The sequence below is a fragment of the Prosopis cineraria genome, unplaced genomic scaffold (genome assembly GCF_029017545.1).
Source record: "Prosopis cineraria cultivar Desert tree isolate PC_DT_omini unplaced genomic scaffold, ASM2901754v1 PC2, whole genome shotgun sequence".
NCBI classification, from domain to species: Eukaryota; Viridiplantae; Streptophyta; class Magnoliopsida; order Fabales; family Fabaceae; genus Prosopis; species Prosopis cineraria.
The window spans coordinates 12,965,224-12,989,603 of NW_026555333.1; the positions used below are offsets into that span (position 1 = coordinate 12,965,224).

A 24,380-nucleotide genomic window follows, 5' to 3' on the forward strand; every position below is an offset into this window, starting at 1 on the left:
TACGAGGCATCTTGAGCAAGTGTCGGAGATATCACATTTCACCTCTTAGCTAGTTCAAATCATATGCTAGCTTAATTTGTATTAGTTGGTTTGTCACCGTATGATTTATTTGAAGGGTCTTCATTGGTTTACTTTCTCGCTATTAAGTCCTCACTCTTGAGATTGTTATCGTGTCTGTTTTGATTTGAATCACCTTAAGTATTATTTGCTAATGAAGTCCTTGATGCTGGCGATGTATTTTTATGATAACGTGCGATATTGTCACCATTGATTATTTGTGTTGTACTATATCAAGTTTATTAGTATAATTATATAAACAGTTAAAAATTATTTTCACCTTTAAATTATTTTTTTCGAGGAGTATATAATATTTTATATTATGGGATGGTACAAGATACTTCACGAGTTAATAAAAAGGGCATCTAGCACCTTTTGTCTATTTTAATGAAATGGACGTTTATACTGATACAAGGCCCACATAAAAAACCTGACACCAAGCAATCAAAGCTCTACAACTTGTATGTTCCTCCAACCCCTCCCTCTCTTGTTCCGCCATTTCCAACTCCTTCCCTCATCTTGAATTTCATCTCTATATGATTCCACCATCTCCGGCCTCATCTCTGCCTCCATTTGCCCCGCACCCTTGATTGCCCTCTCAAAATCTCACGGTTATGTACTTTGGCCAGCCTTCTTCCCTTGTGCGTTCGGTGAGTGGTGCACCTAGCTAGATTCTGAGCTGCTTTTGGTAGATGACATTGCCAACCTGAGAGGGCAACATGGTGTTTTTGGGATCCTTGAAGGTCTCCCGGACATGCGGCCAAGTAACTGCAATTGGCAACGTCATCCATTTAATTTACTCCAGAGGATGTTAAACCGAGTTCTTCTCTGACTTTGTCGGTCCTAAGGGCACCCACTTTGAAATAGTCTATGTAGTCTTCGGCTACATGCAGGTCCTCTCTGCATGCTTCATGTCATTTGCTCATGGTGGAAGTACTTTCATGAGGGCATATTGTCATGGAAAAACAAAGGCATATTGTGGATATCGTACTCAAAATATGAAGCCCACCGCAGTATCAACATGCCCTTCTCGCCCTCCCATTATATGGAAGAAAAACTCAGCAACTGACTATCCACTATAAAAGGAATTGGCTACAAAACCTAATTTTGCCTGCATATAAGCAATAAACACACTTCAATGTAACTAATAACAGTAACCGTAATTGCACTGTGGCATGAAGGGAAATAACCACCAGCAATAATTTGTGAGTACTGATGAGCTGTGAATAGAAAAGATAGCAATTGATGACCATATGCAATAGTTTCCAAAGTCATGGTGAGCATGATAACAAGTTTGACTTCAAGTACATGCAAATTATAATTAGTATCTCTCACTCTTTCTCTCCCTGCTCTATGTCAATGGGTGCATATGCGTATCTACTCTGCAGAATTGTAAACCTGTGTGATTAGAAAGTCTTGTTAGTAAAGAGTAATCTTTTCCATTTGTTTGTATTGCATATGACACATGCCATTATTATGTAATTTTTTTCATTATTCAGTGCTTCCCTTTCTTCAGGTCCTCTTTGATTCATGCCGGCGCTTTAGACATCTTTCATGATAGCTAGAATCAGAGGCGTTGAGATCATGATTCCAACCGATATATCCTCATGAAGTTTCGACATGGCATTACCTGCAAGAAAGAGAAGTGAAATGAGAAAGAAGGTGGTGGAGACAAGAGGGGCTTCATGGTTCTGGTTCTGGCCGTCGGAACAGGGCACATTTTTCGTGGGTGAAAGTCGATGATGAGAGTCACACTTCCTTCGAAATATGATGACACTATGAGAGTCGAGATGAGAAAGGGGGGGTGGCAGTGAGATGAGAGAGAAGGAAGTTTGAGAGCGAGAGGGAATGCAACATAACTGTGGTGGAGCAAGAGTGGCGTCACGAGATTAGTGTAGGCTGAACGAATGAGAAGAGAGGGGCGAACGAATCAGGAAGGCACTGCCACCTTTGCAATTCAAGTGGGCCCCACAATACTAAATAAACTTCAGTTTGCTTAAATTTAGGGGAGAGGGGTTTCTCCCTCTCTCTGTCTCTTTTTTCTCCTTTTTCCTCCCTTTTTCAACCTCTATTATTTATTTTATTTTATTAAATAAATTTATTTTAATTATAAATTTAATGAATGGTGAGAATTGAAAAAGGAAGAGAAAAAAGAGAAAAGAAAGGAAGGAACTTTTTTTTATAAATTTAACCAGGAGAGTGTTGGATGCTATGAATTAAATAATTGATAAATTTTTGATATTATAGAATATCAATGTTTCTCAAAAAAAGAAATTAAAGATGAATTTGATCATTTATCCTTATACAGATGAAGTTCATTTCATTTTATTTTAATTTCAATAATATTTGGTATATATAGTAAAGAGTTAGTTTTAAGGTTTTAACTATTTGATGTGATAAAGTCATGGCATTTTAAAAAAGAATTAACCCCCCCCCCAACAATTTAACTTTCAATAAAGTGACGAAACATTAGGGTAGGGGTACTGTAAGCTATGCCATGTCATATTTAAGCAAAATAAAAAAAGCCAAATTTAAATTCACACAGATTAAAAGTTTGATCCATATGAGCTTGATGAACAATCACATTCATTCATTTATGTATAAATATGAATGTGAATGTAAAATATACAAACATAATTATATACATAAAAGTAAATCATATATGAATGTGTAACACACATAATTTAAATTGATGATATTAAATTATATAAAAATTACTTATTTAATAGCTAATATTAATAATTAATACATATAATTCAAAATAGGCTTACCGTTTTGCTTTTAAAAAAATCAAGTTGTGTGTGTACACACGTAGATTTTGATATACTCAACACATATTAATTAACATGTAATTAACATATTAATTAACCTAATTATAAATGATTAAAAGTAGGTTTTAAATAAATTTTCAAGCAGATCGAGCTTTTAATTAATAGACTCAAGACTAAGCTTTATTCAGGCTTTAGATCAAATTCAAGCTTGTGGGTTAACTTGCTGGCTCTAATGTATTTGATCGTTAATTAACTCTATTTAAAAAAATTTTACTCGGGCATAAAAATCAATATATATATAATCCATTTTAGGATGACAACTCAGACTCCACGTGGCCCAAAGTATGGAAATTGAAGGTTGAAGATAACCAAACCGTTTGGGCCTCTGGGCTTCGTTCTTTGGGCTTCATACTATTGTTTCCCTGGATTTGGATGTCATAGGATGCTGGCTACACTATTTCGGACCCTGGGTCCTGAGTGGTTTTGCTTTGCTTCCCTTTTTTTTTTTTTTTTTTGCTTAAATGCTGGATTTTAAGAAGTGTGCCTTCACACATATATTAAAAAAAAAAAAGACCATATTTCTCTTATTATCGGTAATGAAAACAAATCTAGGTAGCATTACTTACCATTTATAAACAGTGACATATTGTATTTTGTAATGTAAATTTAAGAAAATTAAAGTGAAATTCACATAAATCGAATGAATCCTAAACATAATACATTACACATAAGAAAGATATAAACAACACCATTTTTTTTGTTTCTATTGTAGTTTCGACTCTTAGAATTATAGCTCCTAATTCAAGTTAAACTTGACGTGATGAATATTAATAAATTTGAAAAAAAATTTTAGGATCAAACTTAAATAATGTCAAAAAATTTGCTCAAGCCCCTTATCATGTAGTTTTTTTTTCTTAACATGTGATATATATTAAATATTAATTAAACTCTTAAGACTTAGGCCATGAAGAAATTTGAAAGCTTAATTAGGGTGGCCATTTAATTATATGCTTTTTTAATGTATATTCAAATGGATCTGTGTGAGTCCAAATAAAACAAACTCAAACAGAGTCAGAAGTCAACAAACTTGACTAATCCAAATGATTGACTCTTTATAATTGCTATGCTTAGGATCGGAGTTGTGCAAAAGTTCTTTTATCTCATTTGATTCAATCCAACCCGAGATGACTCAGTTTAATTTGATTCAGATAAAAACTAATCTTTTAGGATAAAAAAAGCTATTAAAAAAAATAATACTCTTTCTTGAGGTTAGACTAGACAAAAGATCGAATGTTTGAACCATTTGGTTCGGTCTTGTCCTATAAATTTATTTAATATAATTATAATTAATTTATTAATCATTATTATTATAATAAATTAATTTTTTTATTATAATAATAATTAGTAATTTTTTGTATTTTATACTTATGAAATCATGAATATCGAGCAAAATTTTAGCATTAAGCAACCTCAATCTTTCCCTTTTATTGATAAAATTTGTTTTTAACTTCATGTAATAAATTTTAGACACATTAAAGGTCGTTTAATTTGGATCCTAATGTGTTGCAATTGAAATACTTTTTGTTATTGTTGGAGATTGTTATAAATTTATAATTGTAGTTGTAATAAATTTTACATGATTATAAGTAATTTTATTATGCTAATTGAGTTGATTAGGTTGAAATAAATTGTTTTCTCTTATAGATGAGAAAAGAAAAAAATAAAGTAAGATACTAAACAAGATCAAAATCAATTTTTTAATCCTATAAGATTAATCTATTTCTATTCAACTTCAAGTTATATTAAGAGTAAATTAGACCTTGAGATACCTAATTTTATCATTTTCATAAAAAGGACAAAACCTTAGAAACCTGAAATCTCGTTCGATCTGTCTTTTATGTAGTCACATTTTTTATTTTTGGCATGTTTGGTGCATTTGAATTCCTTCCACCAAAATTTAAGAAAAGTGTCAACTGTCAAGTGTGCTAGTTCTCTGGAATAAAAGTCTGCGACTATTATGCCCTCAAATAAATATTTTATTGACCATTTCTGCCCCTATCGGATCTTAAGTTTTAACCCTAACAGTCCTTCTTCCCCAAACTCCAGGCGATTGAGGCTGACAAGACTGACGCGACTCCATGGGGGGAGGCGGACGGAAGTCTGAACGCTGATGGAGATGAAGCAATCGACATTGATGTTTATCATCTCTGGCCTCAAGTTTGCCTCTATTATGTCATTGTGTGAATTCGCGTAATCGACAATTATCAGCCCCATCCTCGGTGTAATTGAGGAAGTTCAACCCAAAAGTTGCTTGACCAACTTGTGATTTCGTAGAAGAAAGAGAGCGAGCTGATAATTGACCTAATGCGGGCCATACCAGTTCAACTCGCTAATGTAAAGTGCAATTTAATCTCTGCATTCCCATGTTTAACGCCTAAACTTTCTATCTAGATCTTTTTGTTTCGTGTACCTTTAACAACTTCTTGGATAATTTCCTCATTTGGGTGCTCTTCTGTTAATTATTTACTTGTATTCATTCTACGACGCTGCAGTATTTATGTAGAAGAAGACCTGGGGTCAGTCTACGATCTCGCAATTTTTCATCCTACAATGGCAAGGGTAATGCTGTATTTCTCAGTATTTAATCTCTTATTGGTACCCACATTTTCGTTTATAGAGCAGAATTTTGAGGACACTATGCAGAGATTAGGACAGCCAGAAATTTTAGGACTTGTCTACTTTGAGCATATTCTACGGGGAAAAAAAGATTGTGATACAGGAAGTCATATGACTGAACCATGCATTGAAATCGTCAAATATGAAATATGAATAGAATTTTTGGGTATCTGGTTTTATTCTGAGGTGCAATTAAGTTATTCACTGTTGGAACAACTTCACCTGAATCGCTTCTGATTTCCAGAGGAGTTAACCGTTGAAGAAGAAGCTGAAAGAAAAATTGGATGGCTCTTGAAACTGCTGTTTGCGGGGACAGCATCTGTGGTGGCATACCAGTTCTTTCCTTTCATGGGTATCTGTATTCTAGATGTAAATTTTAATTGTAATGCTTGCATTTTCTCTTGGATCAAAGCTGACTATATTCCTATTATATATAACTATAGGAGATAATCTCATGCAACAGTCTGTATCTCTTTTGCGAGTCAAGGACCCTTTGTTTAAAAGGATGGGAGCGTCTAGGTTGACCCGTTTTGCAATTGACGGTAATCCATGCTTTCTATACTTTTCCGCAAGACTTTGCCAGCTAAATGTGTTAATATTGCACATTTACACTTATGTCACGTATCACCTTTGGGAATAATGTTGAAGCACTTTGTGGTGTGTGCTAGTCTTCACTCTTGAGTGTGTTAGATACTTAGATAGCCCTTGCCTAAACAGATTCCTTTTGCGGGTATATCAATGCTGTTTTCAATATCTTCCTGCTTTATATTAGCTAAAGCTTGGAACAGTCTCAAATAGCTTATGAAAAAAAAGCAAATTTTGGGTCAACTGAGTTAGTAGATTAGAGACTTTGAACTTAGATATGAAGGTTCTGCAAGTAAACTTTGTTCTTATACGTTGAACATTACTGGGTTAGTTTATCTTGTATATTTAGATAAAGAGAATAATTCTTGCAATCACAAAGCCGGCAACTTAATAAATCCCCTATAGCTATATGAGAAGCTAAAAATCCTACCGACACTTTTGCAGAATTCACCATGTGCCTCTCCTTTCTTTCTTGTTTTTTTGTTTAACCCTTTTAAACCTTTCTTACAGCAGAACGACTCTCAATACTGTTTAAAACTGTCACATTACCACCTTTATATATAATACATGTCTGCTTTTTAAAACGGCTACATAACAGCCAAAAATTAACCTGTCTGCTTCCAAAGTTCAGACTGGATAAACCAGTCATGTACAACTTTCTCACTGCCCCCGTGTTTACAGGTCTCATTATTGTTAAATCTGACTACTGAAAGGGCTACCTTATTGTAAATTGTAGTTCTTTCATGACTTAGAAATTAGAATTGACATTCTAGTTACTAAAAACGAATTAGAAATTAGAATTGACGCTCCAGTAACTAAAACTGAATTCTATTTGGAAATTGAAACTCATAAAATTTCCTTGATAATTCATTCAGTTTGGGCCTTTAGTAATTACATGTTGAGTCTCCTATTTCTAGAATCTAGACTCTTGCGTACCTGCATATATAACATCAAGAAGTTCTCTGTTTTCTTTTTGATGAAAAGATGGAAGAAGGATGAAGATAGTTGAGATGGGTGGAGCCCAAGAGCTCTTAAGCATGTTGAACACGGCTAATGACGACCGAACACGGAAATCAGCTTTGAAGGCTCTGGATGCACTCTCACGATCAGGTAGTGATTTGAGATCCAAATGTTTTAGGTCTTCTGTTATGGCTTCTACTTTTTGCTTATTAGGGCTAGCCATGCTTTTTACGGTTTTGTTTATTATTCTTATAATATTTTGTATGAGAACCAATTGTATGAACCAAGTCTGCAGTGTAGTTTAAAAAGCCTTGACATGTTTTGAGTAATGTCATCCACATCCATCAATTGACAATACAGGCATTTGATGAAGAGGAAGACAAACACTTTCGTTTTGATTTTGAATTACTAAATCTGTACGAGGCAAGAGCTCTTGGCAATTGCATGCTAATGATACCTGAAGCTGTTTTTTTTTTTTTTTGAAAGCCCTGTGGCTGCTTTTGTCAGTACATAGCAGATTATCTAATAATTCAGTAGAAAGATTATCATGAGGTTGAGATATGCAAGAGTGGAATTTGCTAATCTTTTCTTCTTTCTCCGTTGGGCTAATTGTTCTTCATTGTTGTAGATGAAGTTCTTGCATCCTTATGTCATGCTGGAGCAATGACAATTGTTAGGTCAACTCCAAATTCACTTGAGGATGCAGATATTGAGAGATTCAAATTCTCCTTGATGAAAAGATTCCAAGAGCAGAAATATGGTGGGCGATCATGACTTTTGGCTGAGGTGGTTGCCCAGGTTTTATTAGGCTCAAAACATGTAGTATTATAATCAATGAGCTGGCCGTAAATGTATGGATAAGAACGAGCAGAATCTGCTAGTTATGCTTAGTTCAAATCTAATAAAGAGTAATGTTGTTCAAGCTTCTCTTGGTTCACATCAGTGACAGATGGAATACAATGGCTGTCCATTCTTATTGATGGTATGTGATAATTCATGCTTAATTGGCTTGGCTTTTTTTCTCACAATTAAGGGCCTATTTGGATAACTTTCGCGGGCATCCGATAAAATTGGAATGATACAAAGAAAATTAGCATGGCACTTGTGCAAGGATGACTAGCACAAATCGAGAAAGGTGTTTTTGTCAAATCCAACAAATAGTTGGATTTTTCAAACTTACTTTTGTAGGTTGGAGCATGTTGCAGTCACATTAGGCTGAAACTTATGTTCTGTAATTGTGCCAAGAGAAACTGCCGAACATACAAATTTAAATTTGCACGGTTGAACCATCTAAATTTTTCTGACTAAAACCAAAAAAATTTAGAATTTTACATCTGTTAATATGATTCAGCTTTATATGCAGTATGGCAGTAACCATCTTGTTCTTATCATCTTATATACCGAAAGTTTTGTAAGCACGAAGCAGCTTCATAATGAAATATGCCATATTCAGTTTTGTATATGTTAACATTTTCAGGTCTCCAGGGATTTACAAAATCTAGATGTGGGCCTGTCATAATTGGTGGAGAAATTTACAATGGACACAACATGAAGTCCAATGGGAGAGTTATATTATATTATTTATGATTCATAAATAGTGTGACATTATATAGTTTTTATAGTTATATCAATGACTGAATTCATGAGAAGTTTCAGATTATTCATGCTTTCCCCCTCAACATGCTAATTTCTGAAGTACTTACATGGATGTTAGGGTAAATGGTTGTTCTGAGAAAATTGGCTGTTCCTCTGAGAATAAGATCAATAAATGACCAATTGAAAGTTATGAGGTGATATATCGTGTTTATTTGATGAGTTTCTTCGAAGAGGAGGAGTCAATCTTTTATACCAGAATTCCGGCCAATTAAAAAAAAAAATCTTGTGTACCAGAAATTTCAACATTTAAGACTTATTGACGAAGAGGAGTTAATCTCAATGTTTAAGACAAAGTTGTTTTTTAAATTGTTTTGCGTGCGAATTTTTTGAGACTTCGAGAAACCCTTGTTCAAATTCAGAATGTATGTTGGATAGAAGATTTGAGATAAAAAAAATGTCAGTAACCTTATTTAAATCAGTGTGCGTAGTTTGAAGTTGGAAAATCTGAGGCTCTTAAACGGGCAGTGTGATATAGATTTTAGAGGGGACGGACTCGTTCAAAGTGCCAATGTGTTTGGCGATGTCGAGTCTTCAGCTACTCCAAAATATTGAGAAATAATCAAATGTTAATGATAAGGATATTGAAAATTTATTTTATTTTCCTCCAACATACCAAATCATGAATTGGGGGGAAAAAAGATCTGCTAATAGTTGGACCGTTTTACCCCTGAATCCCTTGAAAATTGAAAAAGAATAACTATGGTTTGGAAAAGCATCTTTAGTGAATAGGAACCAAAAAAAAAAAGAACGTTGCCATATATACGTGTGAGAAAATACCTTTATATAGGACATTTTGTGGGAAGAGATTATATTCAAATAATGTTATTACTTCAAATATATGTGTACTCTTTTCAGTCCTTGTTACAAGGCACATTCTAAAAAGATTCATTGATCGCAAAGCATATGGAAAGTTATTTATTATGATTTTAAATTTTATTCTTGTTATAAATTTAATTTCATGATTTATCATATATTATGCATGTAATATCCTAAATTTTTAACCATTAGATTAAGTGAACTAATCAAAATTAAATAAATAAAATTGAGTGTTAATTAATTTAAGGATGGTTGGGAATTGTTAAAAGATTTATTGAATTTATTTTCAATTGGAATGGATTCAAAAATATTTTGGGCCACTTGGGCCCACATTGAGGGGCTACTCTATGCCATTCAATGTGGCGAAGGCTCTATAAATTACAACAAATGGACAAAATTTTAAAATAAAAAACTTGCAAACCCAAGTTGCAAAACGAGAAAAGAAAGAAGGAAGAGGGAGTGATGAGAGAGTAAAAGATTTGCTAAAACAACAACTTTAGAGCACTTGGAAAGTGTTTAAAGCTTGATTTCATTTAAGCAAACCTTCCCTACTCTTTTCTCTTTTCTCTACACAATTTTGGAGTAAATTTTGGGGTTTTATGATGATGATTTTCAGACATAGGGTTATGGGTTTGAATTCATTGGTCTAAATGGGACTAATAAGAGTTGCTTAAGTATTTTACATTTAGTTTAAAAGTTTTTACAAGATTGTAAGCTTTAGTAATCCATTTTGGATGAATCCTAGGCCTCTCTGAATGATTATTTTGGATTGTTGGATGTTACATTAATAATTATTTAAATTAATGAGAGTTGAATGAAATAATGAGATTTAATAAACCCATTGGTTGTGAGATTCAATTAGTGGATTAGGAAAGTTGGTTGTTAAAGTGTAAAATTAGAAGTTAAAAGTGTTATTTTTTATGATTATTAGCAATAGCGGTTAATGTTAATTGTAGACTAACCTCACGAAGCATTAGGAAGCATGAGTTTAGCTCGGGAGCAAGTTGTATTTAGGGGGTAACCTTAAAGTTCTCAAAGGTTTAAAGCAGAGGACTCTATTGATTGTTATTACTTGTTAATTAATTATAAGTGTTTGTAAACTTCGAAATATATATATATATATATATATATCTCTAAACATATGTATGTTGTTTTAATTTCAAAATATACAAGTGGGGTTTTATATATTAATGTAGTTGTGAAATATGAAAAAGTGGATTTCAACTTTTAAGTTTGGTAAATGATGATGAATATGAGCATTATGATGATGATATTGTGATATGCTATGTGATTTAGCATGTGATGAGTTGCATGATCATACAAATAGCAAGAGGTTGCCTTTATAGAGTAGTGATTTGCGTTCACATGGATCACACCAACATCGAGAGGCCTTGGTGTTTGGTTCTATATATTACCTTTAAATCCCACCTATCAAAGGTGATAATGGGATTTACTGTTAAACCCCAACTAGCAAAGTTGGTAATAAGGTATTATGACACCCTTAAGTTTGAGATGAGAGAATTCATGGTTTGAGAATGAGAATATTAGGGCCTTAGTCGGGGTCATCCCTCATGATTGTAGAGTTTGAACTATCCTAGTCATATGGGTTTAGCTCCTATCTATTTTGTAACCCATAGGTTTAGTCAGCAATGATGGAGATTCGGAGTAAATGGTAGATCATGCATTGCATTAAAATGTGATTAATGATATTAAGTTGTTTTCTACTTGCTCAATTTGCATGCTTGTGATTATTTTGACTTACAAGAGCATATTTTAGACTATCTTAATTATTGAATAGTTATACTCATCTCTTATTTAATATTTTACACATGCTAGCTCCGAACAAGATAAGGGAAAAGCACAAAAGGTTTAGGAACTCAAATTTCCTATTGCATAGTCTCAACTTTATTATGCTTTATGTGTAGTGAATATGATAATGCCAACTAGGATAATCATTTTGAGTACTTGCACCATTGCATACATTTATGGTTTATTGTTGTGCCCTAATTCAAGTTGTATGGGTTGATCATGTTTAGTTAGAGCTAAAATACTTGTACAAATATATTTTGGGTTATTGGAATTACTGCAAATGATTAATTTAGTGATTAAATGATGAATTACCTCCCCATTGCTTTTTTTATGAATATGGAATTAATGAATGAAAATGAGATTTTGAATGTATTTGTGCATTATGGTATGCTGCATAGGTCATTGTAGATACTTTTGAGTTTGGTTTAGGTGATATTGTGAGTTTTTAGCACTTTGGTTAAGGTTTGAACACCTTTGTTGTGAAAACGTATAAAATGTGATTAGTTTGTGTTTGGATATTCAACTTCTTAGTATGAGATAATTTGGAAAAGAAAATAGTGCCATTAGCTAGTTTTTTGAATGAAATTTACTTAAATCACCTCAATAAAACATCAAATGAAAATTTAGAGTGTGTCAAAATTTGGCCTGTAGATCTGTCCTATGACAACAAAGTGTTGTCATTTCAGTGGAGCATATCGTGAGCAAATGCCACTTTTGTCAGGGTGCACTACACAAGGGAGGCTCGTTGCAATGCATAAGTGCATCAGTTGTAGCAAATGGCCTTTGTGTTGTTAGCTACAACAAAAGTGCCATTAGCCATGGCATATGACTCGTATAGTAGGAAAATAACATTTTTGTCCTTTGCAATTAGGGGTGAGCATTAGTTGGTTTGGTTCTGTTCAATCCTAAAATATGCAAAACCGATTAACTGAATAACACTGAAAATGAAAATCAAATCGAACCGAACAAACCAATCAAACCGAACAAAGATTGAACCAAAATTTGATAATTTGGTTCGGTCAGTTAATTCAATTTTTTGATTTCATATTAAGCTATTAAAATTAGGCTCATTTTTTTAAATATTAAAACAAATACTATAAAATTGGGCCTTTTTTTCTATTCATTTTTTTTTCATATGAGCCTATTTTAATTACATGCATATGACATAAAGCCCAAATATTATAAAGGCATGAATAATCAAAAAAATAATTTATAAAAAATAGGGTTGAGAGTGACTGATTGAAATAGGGTTTCAAGTAATGTTATTATTTTTTATTCTTTATTAAAATAAAAAATAAAAATAAAATAAAATAATTTATAAATTAAATATAATTTATAAATTAATAAATTATATATAATTCGGTTGGTTCGGTCTATTCAATTTTAAATTTTACTAATCAAATTGAACTGATCAATCAAAATATTTAAAATAAAAAAACTAAATCGAATTGAAAAAACAAATAGACCAAATCAAATTTGATTTGATTCGGTTTGATTTTCGATTTCAATTCGGTTTTGCTCACCCCATTTGCAAGTATTTTTAAGTTTAACTAATATCTCATACTTTCATATATTTTATAACTTTGATTTAGATATATCTTGACTTAAATTTTTTGTGATTTAAATGATAAAAACTTGATATCTTATTTTAAATAAAAGAATTTTTATTTTTCCATAGCAACCTTATATGATCAATGTTTAATAACCATCGTAATGTGTCAAATATATGTGATTAACTTAGTGGAGGATTTTAGCGATGTTACAATGTGTCGTCCCTCCCTCGTAACATACCAAATCATGAATTTATGTGTAAGACCTGCAAATAGTTGGACCGTTTTACCCCTTAATCCCTGAAAATTGAAAAAAGAATAACTATGGTTTGGAAAAGAATCTTTAATGAATAGAAAAAAAAAACGTTAGCATATATACTCTGTGAGAAAATAGCTTATATATAGGGTATTTTGTGAGAAAATATTATGTTTAAATAATATTATTTATTTAAGTGTGCATAAACTCCTTTCGATCTCTATTATAGGATACATTCTAAAAAAATTTAGTGATCCTTAATATAAGACACATGGACAATTATTTATTATTATTATTATTATTTTAATTTCATCCTTATTGTAAATCTAATTTCATGATTCATCATATGTTATGTATTATTCTCTCCCATTTTTATAATAGATGTAAAGTTGGAATTTTTTTTTCATTTTAAGACATATTCAATACGTTAACTATATCATTCTTTGGTTTGATGAGAGAGTATTCTATCCATAACGTGGTCAGATATGGTAGCCTCCAAATCCAAACCATAAAATAAAATAATAGGTCCCTTGTCTTACTTTGCTACCGCGTTAAGTAGACTAGTCGAGGCAGCCGGTGATTCAAAGAAGTAATGATTTTCCAAGAAACAAGCACTTGGCTGATCCTATATTAGTTTCAGTGTACGTTTGCTGAAGAAATTATGAAATAAAAAGAACTACCAAAATGAACAACAATTAGCAAGCTCAGTTTATCTTAATCACAAACAATTAATATGCAGCAAGAAGCAACTTGTGAACGTGAAGCAGAGATGGATTTCGCATGGCAAGCGTGGTTGCAGACAGCTTCTGTGACGCCAACACAAAAGAGTTGATAGTGAAGAAGAAATACGACAGATTCTTGATACGCCAACAATACGAACTGACTGATACGAATGGGAAGCTGTTGCTGAAAGTGGAAGGATCAAGCCTGAGCCTCCATAAGAAGAGGGTGATGCGTGATGCTTCAGGCTCGCTGGTCCTGACGATGCGTCAGAAGGTGAAGCTGGCGACGCTACGGCATCGGTGGAGGATTCATCGAGGCAAGAGCTCCGAGAAGAAGGATCTGATATTCAGAGTCGAAAGATCGCACCCTCTGGAAATGAAGGCACACCTTGACGCGTTCATGGCTGAGCATGGTGATGGAGATGATGATGAAAACATTAATAAGACGTCCAGTTTTCAACTTGTGAAGACTTACTCTGACCTTTCATGCAGAGTTTATAGAGGCGATGGTGTCATTGCTCAGGTGACGGAAGGCTTGCCGACCAGAAGCTTCTTCAACTTCAAAGAAAGTTTCAGAGTGAAAATTAACGGTGGGGTAGATTATGCTTTCATCTTTGCGTTACTTGTAATGTTCACCGTTAATGACTACATTTAGCTTTGGCTTTTCATCAAACATTTGTAATTAACTTCTTCATATACTTCCATATGTGTTTGAAATTCCGGTTATGAAAAGTGTATAAGAGGGGGCTGTTGTCTGTTGCAGCCCCTCTAAAAGAAAAAAAAAAATCATCATATATCTTTTTTTAATTAAGGTATTATGTGTATATAATACAATATGCATACATTTTTTTTATTTGTACTCCTTTGATCCTATATATAAGACAAAAAGAGTACTTATTTTGATTCTATTTATAAAATACCTTAATAAATATTGTGTCTATTCTCATCATTACTCATGTTAAATGTTGGGAATGATATTACTACTAGAGTATTTTACTTTTAAAGTATGTATATTTAATAAGGATAAAGTACAAAATGTGTTGAATTTTTAGAGAAAGTTAATGAGGTGTAAACTTTTTTTTGATTTTGATAAAAATACTTGAAGTGACTTATAAATAGAACTAAAAAGAATATATTTTAATAAAAATATATATTATATTTAGTTATTTAGATATATGGTATCTTGTGTTTTTTTTAGTTTTCTTGAAATATTTATGTAATTATACTTCTAATAATTAATATAATAATATATTTTAACTAATAAAATTAATTTTAAAAATTAAGTATACATTTATTTTTTAAAAAATTGGCCCTCCTTGATTTTTAAAGCTGGTTCCGCCCCTGTTCATGCTAGATTTTATCATTGTCACATTTAAAATATTCAATTCATTTTTAAACTTTTAAATTTATTAGTTTTATAACAAAATTCTGAACCATAAGGATGATTTCTGCGCTGATCCAACAGTCTGAAACTAAGATTCAAGCCTAGAAAAGGAAAATATCATAATAAAAAAAGGGTATCCAAGTAATAATTATTTGCGGTATGCTATTGCCTTCCCCACTCCAGCAAAATTAATTAATTTGCTAACATAATTGTAATGGACCCCTTCAATTTTAATTTAGACAGTTTAAAGTTAAAATTTTTTTTAACTTATAATTTTTTTTTAAATTTATTTTTTGAAAATTATCAGTTAAAAAATATTTTTATTTTTCATATTTCATTTTCAAAATAAAAATATGAAAAAAATTTAAACCTGCTTATTCCACTAATTTAGACAATTTAAATTTAATCTTGATGATATAAATTTAATATTATTTTTTATAATTTTTATAAATTAACTGTCTAAATTACTTTACACAGTCTAAATTTAGTGTCATAATTTTTATAAACACCAATGCATTTAAAAAAAATTCAACGGCCACAAAATAGACATTCACTACTAGAAAAATGTAAATTAGCTAGGAAATTTAGCGAGGGATCATCTATTCCTCTCTAAAATACAAGTTAGTGAAGAAATTAGCGAGAGATGTTGATTTCGTAGCTTGACTTAAAATTAGCGAGGAAATTAGCGAGAGACTATCAATCCTTCTATAAAATAAGAGAATTAGCGAGAAAAATAGCGAAGAACTGTCAATCCCTGGCTAATTATCCCTCTCTAAAATAAGATAATTAGCGAGGGATTTAGCAAGTGATTCTATCCCTACAATCCCTCGCTAATTCCCTCTCTAAAATAATAATTAGCGAGGAATTTAGCAAGTGATTCTATCCTAGCTAATTATTACAAAAAAAAATTACTTTTGACAATGACTTTTAATTATACATTTAATTATTTTCATTTAAAAATAATAATTAAATATAAAAATAACAAAAATATTCATAATAAAATTATTTAATATTTTCTTTATTTTAAGTTGATTTTATTAATAAAATAATATTTTACTAAAAATATAATATAAAGAATAATTTAAATGAAATATAAATATTTTTAACATATTAATAATTAAAATAAAATTTAATATGTATATGTGTGTGTTTTTATAATATATTATTGGATATATTTATGTAGTTAAATAATATATATATATATATTTAATTTATCATATAATGCTTGTAGGTGCCTTTCAATTCAACTGGCAAAAAAAGAAGCATAAAACTTGAAAGATATGAGGTCAAGGTTTAAACCTTGACTTTGACATAAACATGATGAATATATGATATGGTGAGGAGCAAGTAAGGGATTCAGTCCCTAGCTAATTTTAGCGAGGGATGAATCCCTCGCTAAATCTCTCACTAATTAGTAGGAAAATACAATTCCTCACTAAATTTAGTGAGCCCTTTTTTAGCTACAAATTTAGCGAGGGATAAAATTCGTAGCTAAAATACAATTTAGCTACGAAAAATGGACTAAATTCAATTTTTCTAGTGGTGATTATTTTTTTAAAAATTACATTTAAATCTCACATAAGAGAATCTATTATTAAAAAATCTCATAAAATTAATGAAATACTCTCAAGTCTTAAATTTTATATTTATAATTTAATTAAGGATATTAATAATCGAAGTCATTTATAATTTATTCTTAATAATAAACTCGTGAAATTTAGATATAATTTTTTTTTTTTTTACCACAAGTCCACAACACAGTAGACATTATTGGTTCACTGTACCTATTCCATCAACAATGATAAGTCATGTGCTTTGCCATATGTAAAAATTTGCAATTCATTTTTTTCTTTCTTTTTCTTAATTTCTTAATTCCTAATTGCTTCTCTCTCTCTCTCTCTCTCTCTCTCTCTCTCTCTCTCTCTCTCTCTCTCTCTCTCACCATAGTCTGGGTGGGGATCTTTTCTAGCGGTAATTAAGGGAAAAAGCTACGTGAAGTTATCTATGTTTTTCACCCTAATAAACTAGAAAATATATATAATGTTCAATCATCAATTTATTCTCAATTTAATATATTAAAATAATTTCTCCTAATTTGATATTCTAATCCTCTTTTTTAAGTTCAGATGGTACACCAAAAGATTGGAATTTTTTTTTTAAAAAAGTTCTTATCGATCAAATGAAACAGAGAATGACTTTTTATAGATAAATTTAAATCCTTCGAACGCCAAATTAAAAATATAATGCTCGATGGACAAATAATCCACTAATTTAAACTCGTGACTTTGTGAGCATAAATCAATCTATCAACAGCTAAACCATCAATTTAACTCAATGTTTCTATTTCGGGGTCACATAGTCAATAGTCAATATACTTTTTTAATGATAAAAATTATACTATTCATAAATTACAAAAAAAAAAAAATTACAGCATATCGTCCTCCATCAGATACTTGTGATCATCAACGATAGCTTCTTGTTTTTAGTGGTTAACACTTAACAGCCCATGTGGCCGTGGGACACATTTGTCTTTTCTTGATATGTCATACAATATGTATTAAATTTATTTATTGTGTTTTCTTTTTTTTTTTGTCAAAATTAAATTCACTTAGTCACATCCTACTACTTGCAAAACTAGTTTTATTTTATGAATGATCACTACTTGCAGTATCATGCTTTCGTTCATTAAAATTACTATAAAAAAAATCAAGCGTGGGCCTTCCATTATTATCGTTTTTTTATAGCAAACCCTGATTAATTTAGCACGTGCACGTGACATGTTGCATAAAGTTGGTGAAATAGTATCCATGATACAATACTAGTGCGGATCATCCACCGTGTAAAAAAAAAAAAAAAAAAAAATGCAACGCTTGCTCGCCGTCGCATCTGTATCAAATTATAGAGTACAGTTAAATATTGCTTTTACAATGACAAAAATGTCCTCTTTTACCCAAAAACAAAAAACAAAAATGTCCACGAATTTACTTACAGCCAATCGGCTGGATATCCGGATCCATTTGTATATTCACGCTTGACCTTTGACAATCCTACACCGTCATATTGTCCATTTTATATACCAAAACTCTAGAAGCCAAAGATATGTACCATCACCAATCCATGCGAAGGTACTACATAGTTACAAATTTGACATATTGGCATGCTTGCCTTCTCGATCTTTCCCTGATGATAAAAAAAAAAAAACAATTCTATGACTTGCTACCGAAAAAGTTGCATATGTTGGTAGATATGGCGATCGCGCTTGTAATCACAGCCAGGATGATCATCATGAGTGCTGTGATTTTGTCTTTCCCGTTGATACACCATGAGCATCCCTGTGGATTTGGAAACAAATCAAAGAAAATATAGGAAAAACTCAAAAATGTTATCTCAGTGACGATAATGTGAGATGTTATTTACCTAAGAGCAAGAGAACCAGGAAAGATGAAGGCGAGGCACACTGCAGAGGTTGATCCCACGAACTGAAAGAAGTACCAAATATCAGGGAGAGCAATGGCGATGAGGTAGCTGAGGACGAGAAGCACCAGAGTGAGGATCACAAATCTTCTGTTGTCCGTGGCAAGCAGAGGCCTCTTGGGGAAGAGAAGCTCGTCTACGTTGGATCTCAGAGAAAAGTTCAAGAGAGGGAACACCAACATGATGTGAAAAGCATAACTTAAACGGACAAGAGTGTTGAGCAATGAACCGGCTGCAGACCCAGCAGTATTCTGATCAAAGTTGATGAGTATGTCTGACTGCGTTGAATCCCCAAACAGAAGATACCCAAATAGGCCTATTGCAAAATATATGGCACCGCACAGAACTAATGCTATTCGAACTGCCACTGCCATATCGGACGGCTTGGCAAGTTCAAATCCAATTGGATGTACTGCAAGTGAACCAATTGTCAGCAAAGAGACTTTCAAATTCAAGGCTTTCTTTGAAGAAAAGTGAAAAAAATTAAGTAACATGAAGAGTGCTAGCTAATTAAGTACCATTGAAGTGAAAGGTGAAGGCAGTGACGATGACTGGAACGGCAGTGAATAGATCAAAAAAGGAGGTGCGGTGGTCTAATTCAGGGAACAATTTCGGAGGATGTGTTTTTCCTGAGATCAAAGCAGTGATTGCCATCCCTGAACATATGCCAACGAATGCCACTGCTAGGAGAGTTGATATTGCAGAACTGAACCTTAAGGACTCTGAAAATTAAACAACAGAACATTCAATTTTAAGCCAGTGTTGAAGGTATCTTGCGAATGAATGATACTGACCCACGCGGCGATACAGGACCAATGGAAGCATGACGAAGACTATCACGAGCAGAGCAAAATCCCGTGAAGTCCACCAGTGAATTCCTAACCACTGTTGCAGAATCCCCAGGTGAACCTCACCACCAGGTGAATTTCCACAGAGAACATCCCCTGTTCAGTTTGTCAAGATCGGTCACCATTCATTTCTGGGCTAAGAATTAGAGACAGTAACATAATTATGGGATTAACATAAATTAACTCTCTTTTTTTTTAAACAAAAAAACGGCTGATTTATGTTTTGCGGCCAAATCGTCTAAGGTCTCCCTGACACCCTTTTGAAACTGAGAGCATCAAGACAGAACTCAATCAGCTTTTTTGCTGTTTTTCAAACTGAAAAGTTAGAAGTATTTTCCTTCAATATCAGATATTATGTCTTGTTCTTAGACATGTTCTCTAGCGGGCAGAAAAGAGCGCACATACCGATGATAATGAGGTACATAATTAAACACCCGAGGTTTGTGATCATTACACAAATTTGGGCTGCAAGTGCTCCGGCCGGCCCGAAAGCCTCCCTCATCACGCCGGCATAAGTGGTGGTGCTGCCGGAATGTGTAAACCTCATGAGGAAGTCCACTGAAACTTCGGCAAGGAAACCGATGACCAGGATCAGCACGAAGGCCGGGATTACCCCCAAAACCTTCAGCGTCGCTGGAATGGACATAATTCCGGCACCAATTATACTCGTAGCCACATTGAAGACGGCGCCGGAGACGGAGGCTGGCTTCACTGCAGCTTTGCTTCCCGGCAAGAGAGGGACGCGCACCCCGGCGGCCGGCGACATGTGGACGGCTAATTTATGAAGTGAAGAGAAGCAGCGCGGAGAATGGCATCGTCTTGTAGTCCATTAACACTCGAACAACTCGTTATATAAAATATGAATAATAATTGAAGCATGTTCATTATTGCGGGTATTGAATTACCAAAATGCACATAGTAAAAGTTGGTGAGGCGAAAATATGAGTAGGGCAGTGTTGGGATAGGAAAGTGCAAAAATGGCAATCACAACAAGAGTGAGAAACTAAAGCACCAAAATGAATGTGGACGAGAAGTGGGTCATTGTGAAGGATCTCATTGACCGAAGCGCGTTCTTTGGTCTGACGGGGAACTTGTTGGGCTGTGGATAACTCTTTAGTGTTTTCATTCTCATCTTGTTTTTCATGGCCTCTAAATTATTATCATTACTATATTTTTTTTTTTTGTCATATGACATTGTACCTGATAATCTCGGTTTTTAGTGTTACAGTTGGTAGGCTTGTTTATGGTCTTGCCTGCATGCCGCTGACTCCCTGCAAATGATCTTCGTTGCTAAATTTATTTTAAATTGAAAATTAACATCAATAATGGGAGATCCCATTCTCAACTGTAATATTTTGGATATGAAGCATTAACAAAGTATTTGGATGATTTATGAACTCCACGTTTATCTAAATTATTCCAGGCCTGAAAAATGATTGTACAAGGAAAATTTATAACTTAATCAAGTTCTGAGAATATAATTAGATAAGTAGATGATGTTGTTTTTTGCATTAAAGATATTATTAACAGCTGCAAATTCAAAATTTGTTTTTTCTGGTGGGTTGTTCTAGTGTCAGTGCTACAGACTTACAAATTACGATACTTTAAATAGAATGCCCGATAGAGTGATGTGGGTGTCTCTTGTGCTGGGAAATTAAGGGAACTCTGATTTCTCTTTATTCTCTTTTTCTTTTATTTTCTCTTCATTTTTTGGATTAAAATTTTTTAATTGTTATGATTTGATATCAGTTTAAATAAAAAAATTTGAAAAAATCACTTTAAATCAGAACCTTTGCGATTTTTGATACAAGCATAAAAAAAAATAGAGAGAGATTCCACTCCAGTGCTGTTGTTTGGTGGTTGGGGCCAAATTTGATCATTCGGGGGCGGGGCCACGTTACCCAATCCTCAGCCATAGCATGTAATATAATTACACACACACACACAATTTATATCCAAGTCACACTTTGAAGGTAAAATTATGTATAAATCCTGTAAAACAAATTTATTTAAAAATAAATTTCAAGAAGTTTAAGAACTACGGTTTGGTCATTAAGACTCGAGTATAATTTAAAATTATAGTATAAAGATAATATTGTCCTTACTCGTAATATATGATCAATGAATCTATTATATATTTAGATATATGAAGTTAAAATGTACAATATTAAAGTAATGATTATAAATTATTGATAAAATAATTATAAATTTATTATTAAACTCTATTAGTAATATATGTCTGATTTAACTATTAGATATGTAAAATTATAATTATAAAACATTAAAATGATAATTATAAATTATCAATAAAATAATTATAAACAACTAGTATTAGACTTTACTAGTAACACTGATCAGTTTAACTATTAAATATCTAAAATTATAGTTGTAAAATACTATAAAAATAATTGTAAATTACCAATGAGATGATAATACAATTGATATTAAATTTATAATGCATGATCTATTTAACTATTAAATTTGTGAAGTTATAATTGTAAAACATAGAAATGATAATTGTAAATTACTTTTATTGATGTAATGCATTTTTAACAAAGGTAATATTATTTTTGCACTTTAATTCAAATTACACTCAGGTCCAAAATAACTTAACAATAATTTTTAAATTTCATGATAATTATTTATGAATAAATTTGTTCTATAGAATTTGTACATAATTTTTTTTTAATTTAATTAAGAACCTACATATATAAATTGGGTTCTGGTCAGGCCCTTAGTTTAGGGTCAGGGCTCACAGTCACACCATATGATTTTTTGTTTTTAATTTTTTTTACCTTCCTTCGTTCAGCCTACATTTGTTTCGCGAGCCTGACGTTCAGCCTAGATTCATCGAGTCTGGCAGCCCATTAAAGCTATCATTTTTCACAAGCGGCCACGAATATACTTTTTTTATTAAAAAACATAAAATATTTTTAATTAAATCTCACTTTTTAATAAGGTAATTATTTAATTTTAAATTAATTATATATTTTCATATTTACTCCTATTAAATATTCTATAATAAATATAAAATTATTATCAATAGTGAAATTTTTGAAAAATAGGTAATAATTACACTTCAAAAGACTAAAAATACCTTACATTTTTTAATATCTAATTTTTCAAAAAATACTTTATATTTTTAAACAGAGGAAGTATAAATTTATTAAAGTGTATCAATAAATTTTTTTATTATAAGAAGATTTATGTGAAAATTTATAGATTTACTTGCAAAAAAAATATGTGCATAAATCATGATATCATTATTTGTAATTATAATTTAATGATTTATATTTACAAAAAATTTCATCAACATTTTTAATAGAAAAAAATATATTCACCAGTTATTATAGTTTCACTCAATTTTAAATTAAGTTCTTATAATTTATTTTATTTTAATTGAGCCATTATAGTTTGATTAGTTAAATTTTTTAATCTTTAAAGGTTAAATTCTTCCCTTAAAAAAATAAAATTAAGAAATTTTATATTTTTATTAAATAATTATATGACTTTAGAATTAATTACATAGTTTTTATAACACAAAATTATATAATTTAGTTGTCTTTTAAATATGTTATATATATATAGATATATATATAATTTTGATAAAAATTTCATAAAAATGTAAATGGTGTATTAAATTAAATTTTCCTTTTTCAATTTTGGCTAAAATAATTAAATTAACTTTTCTCTAAACTCTTAGAATATTTTTGTTTTGTGAAATGTAATAATTTGTTATTAATTTTAACAAACATATATGATTGATCAAACTATAAGGACTTGAATAAAATAAAATAAATTGCAAGGATCTAATTTAAAACTACATAAAACTGTAAAAATTTATATATATAGGACTTGTTTAGTTTCTATTGTCATTTTTTTATTTTTAAAAACTGTTTTGTAATACAATTTTTAAAAATATTTTTCAAAACAAAACAAAAGGAAAATTTGTTTGGTTGTGTTAATTTAAAAAAAAAATTAAAACTAACAAATCAATCAATAGTGATGATTATCATCTTAAAAGATAGGTGTAAGTGCCTATATAATGACTCAAAGGATGTATGTGCTCAAAATGTTATTTGTGGTTTTTACGGAGCTTGTGAGGATAGAAATTTACAAAGCAGCCTTACTCTCCATAATAATGCTAAAATGATTTAGGCTAAATGGTCTCATCCTAAAAAGATGATTTTTTTAGACTTGATATAGGTAGGTTTTTCTTTCAAATGGTTATAATGGATGTAGTGGTGTTCTTCACAACAATAAGATTGAATGGGTGTGGGGTTTTAGCTGCAAATTGAATAATATACCCCCACTATTGCTAAATTAATTGGTCTTATCCATGTGCTTAGGTTGTGTTGGAGAGGTGGATATAAAATGATTGATGTTTATCTTAATATTGTTGAGGCTTTAAATCTCATTACAAGAGGTTTAGATGTTTTACACCCCTACTAAGATATTATCAATGAAGTCACATCCTTGCAATTGGATTGGGTTATTTCCTCTAACTTAATGTATAAGGAGGCTAACCACACTGCTGATAGCCTAGCGAAATGGTTGCATAATTTAAATTATACTTTTTATATCTTTAATCATTAGTCATCTTTTTTTAAATAGAGATGAAGGATGATGAAAGATGATATTTTTTGTTTTGTTTATTTTATTCGTATGAGTTGGATTAATTAGTAATAGTATGTTTAAGTTATCATTCAAAAAAAAAATGGTGACTTATGGTAATTATTTATTAAGATAACTATAATTTTTAATAATTAAATGTGATATATTTTGAAAACAAGAAAAATAAAATGAAAAGAACTTT

At 31.6% G+C, this 24,380-nt stretch overlaps 3 protein-coding genes and 1 pseudogene across 4 annotated transcripts; 3 read left to right on the top strand and 1 right to left on the bottom strand.

Moving 5' to 3' along the window:
* The first annotated feature begins 4,916 nt into the window (after positions 1-4,916).
* Positions 4,917-8,692, top strand: LOC129301820 (uncharacterized). Of its 2 annotated transcripts, XM_054940422.1 has the most exons (7): positions 4,917-5,222; positions 5,381-5,447; positions 5,749-5,856; positions 5,948-6,046; positions 7,074-7,199; positions 7,678-7,835; positions 8,527-8,692. In XM_054940422.1, the coding sequence occupies exons 1-6, from the start codon at positions 5,193-5,195 to the stop codon at positions 7,821-7,823; spliced, it is 576 nt and encodes a 191-aa protein (XP_054796397.1). In that variant the 5' UTR covers positions 4,917-5,192; the 3' UTR covers positions 7,824-7,835; positions 8,527-8,692. The 2 variants fall into 2 exon arrangements, with proteins under 2 accessions (XP_054796397.1, XP_054796396.1); XM_054940421.1 differs by lacking the exon at positions 8,527-8,692 and having other exon boundaries at positions 7,678-8,053.
* LOC129304281 (U6 spliceosomal RNA) lies at positions 8,084-8,192 on the top strand (annotated as a pseudogene).
* Positions 8,693-13,916: 5,224 nt separating the features above from the next.
* Positions 13,917-14,513, top strand: LOC129302543 (protein LURP-one-related 14). The gene has a single exon (XM_054941484.1). It carries the CDS (start codon positions 13,917-13,919, stop codon positions 14,511-14,513), a length of 597 nt encoding a protein of 198 aa, XP_054797459.1.
* Positions 14,514-18,222: 3,709 nt separating this feature from the next.
* LOC129303345 (amino acid transporter AVT6C) lies at positions 18,223-20,399 on the bottom strand. The gene is given in 6 exon segments (XM_054942616.1): positions 18,223-18,552; positions 18,555-18,574; positions 18,660-19,128; positions 19,235-19,438; positions 19,511-19,660; positions 19,970-20,399. Coding segments are annotated over 6 exon segments (1,308 nt in total). The 5' UTR covers positions 20,331-20,399; the 3' UTR covers positions 18,223-18,448.
* Between the last annotated feature and the right edge of the window lie 3,981 nt (positions 20,400-24,380).

Coding starts and splice junctions, on each gene's coding strand:
- LOC129301820 (XM_054940422.1), top strand. CDS start 5,193: ATGCGGGCCATACCAGTTCAACTCGCTAAT. Junction 5,223..5,380: donor TACCAGTTCAACTCGCTAAT/GTAAAGTGCAAT, acceptor ACGACGCTGCAG/TATTTATGTAGAAGAAGACC. Junction 5,448..5,748: donor TTCATCCTACAATGGCAAGG/GTAATGCTGTAT, acceptor TCTGATTTCCAG/AGGAGTTAACCGTTGAAGAA.
- LOC129302543 (XM_054941484.1), top strand. CDS start 13,917: ATGGCAAGCGTGGTTGCAGACAGCTTCTGTGACGCCAACACAAAAGAG.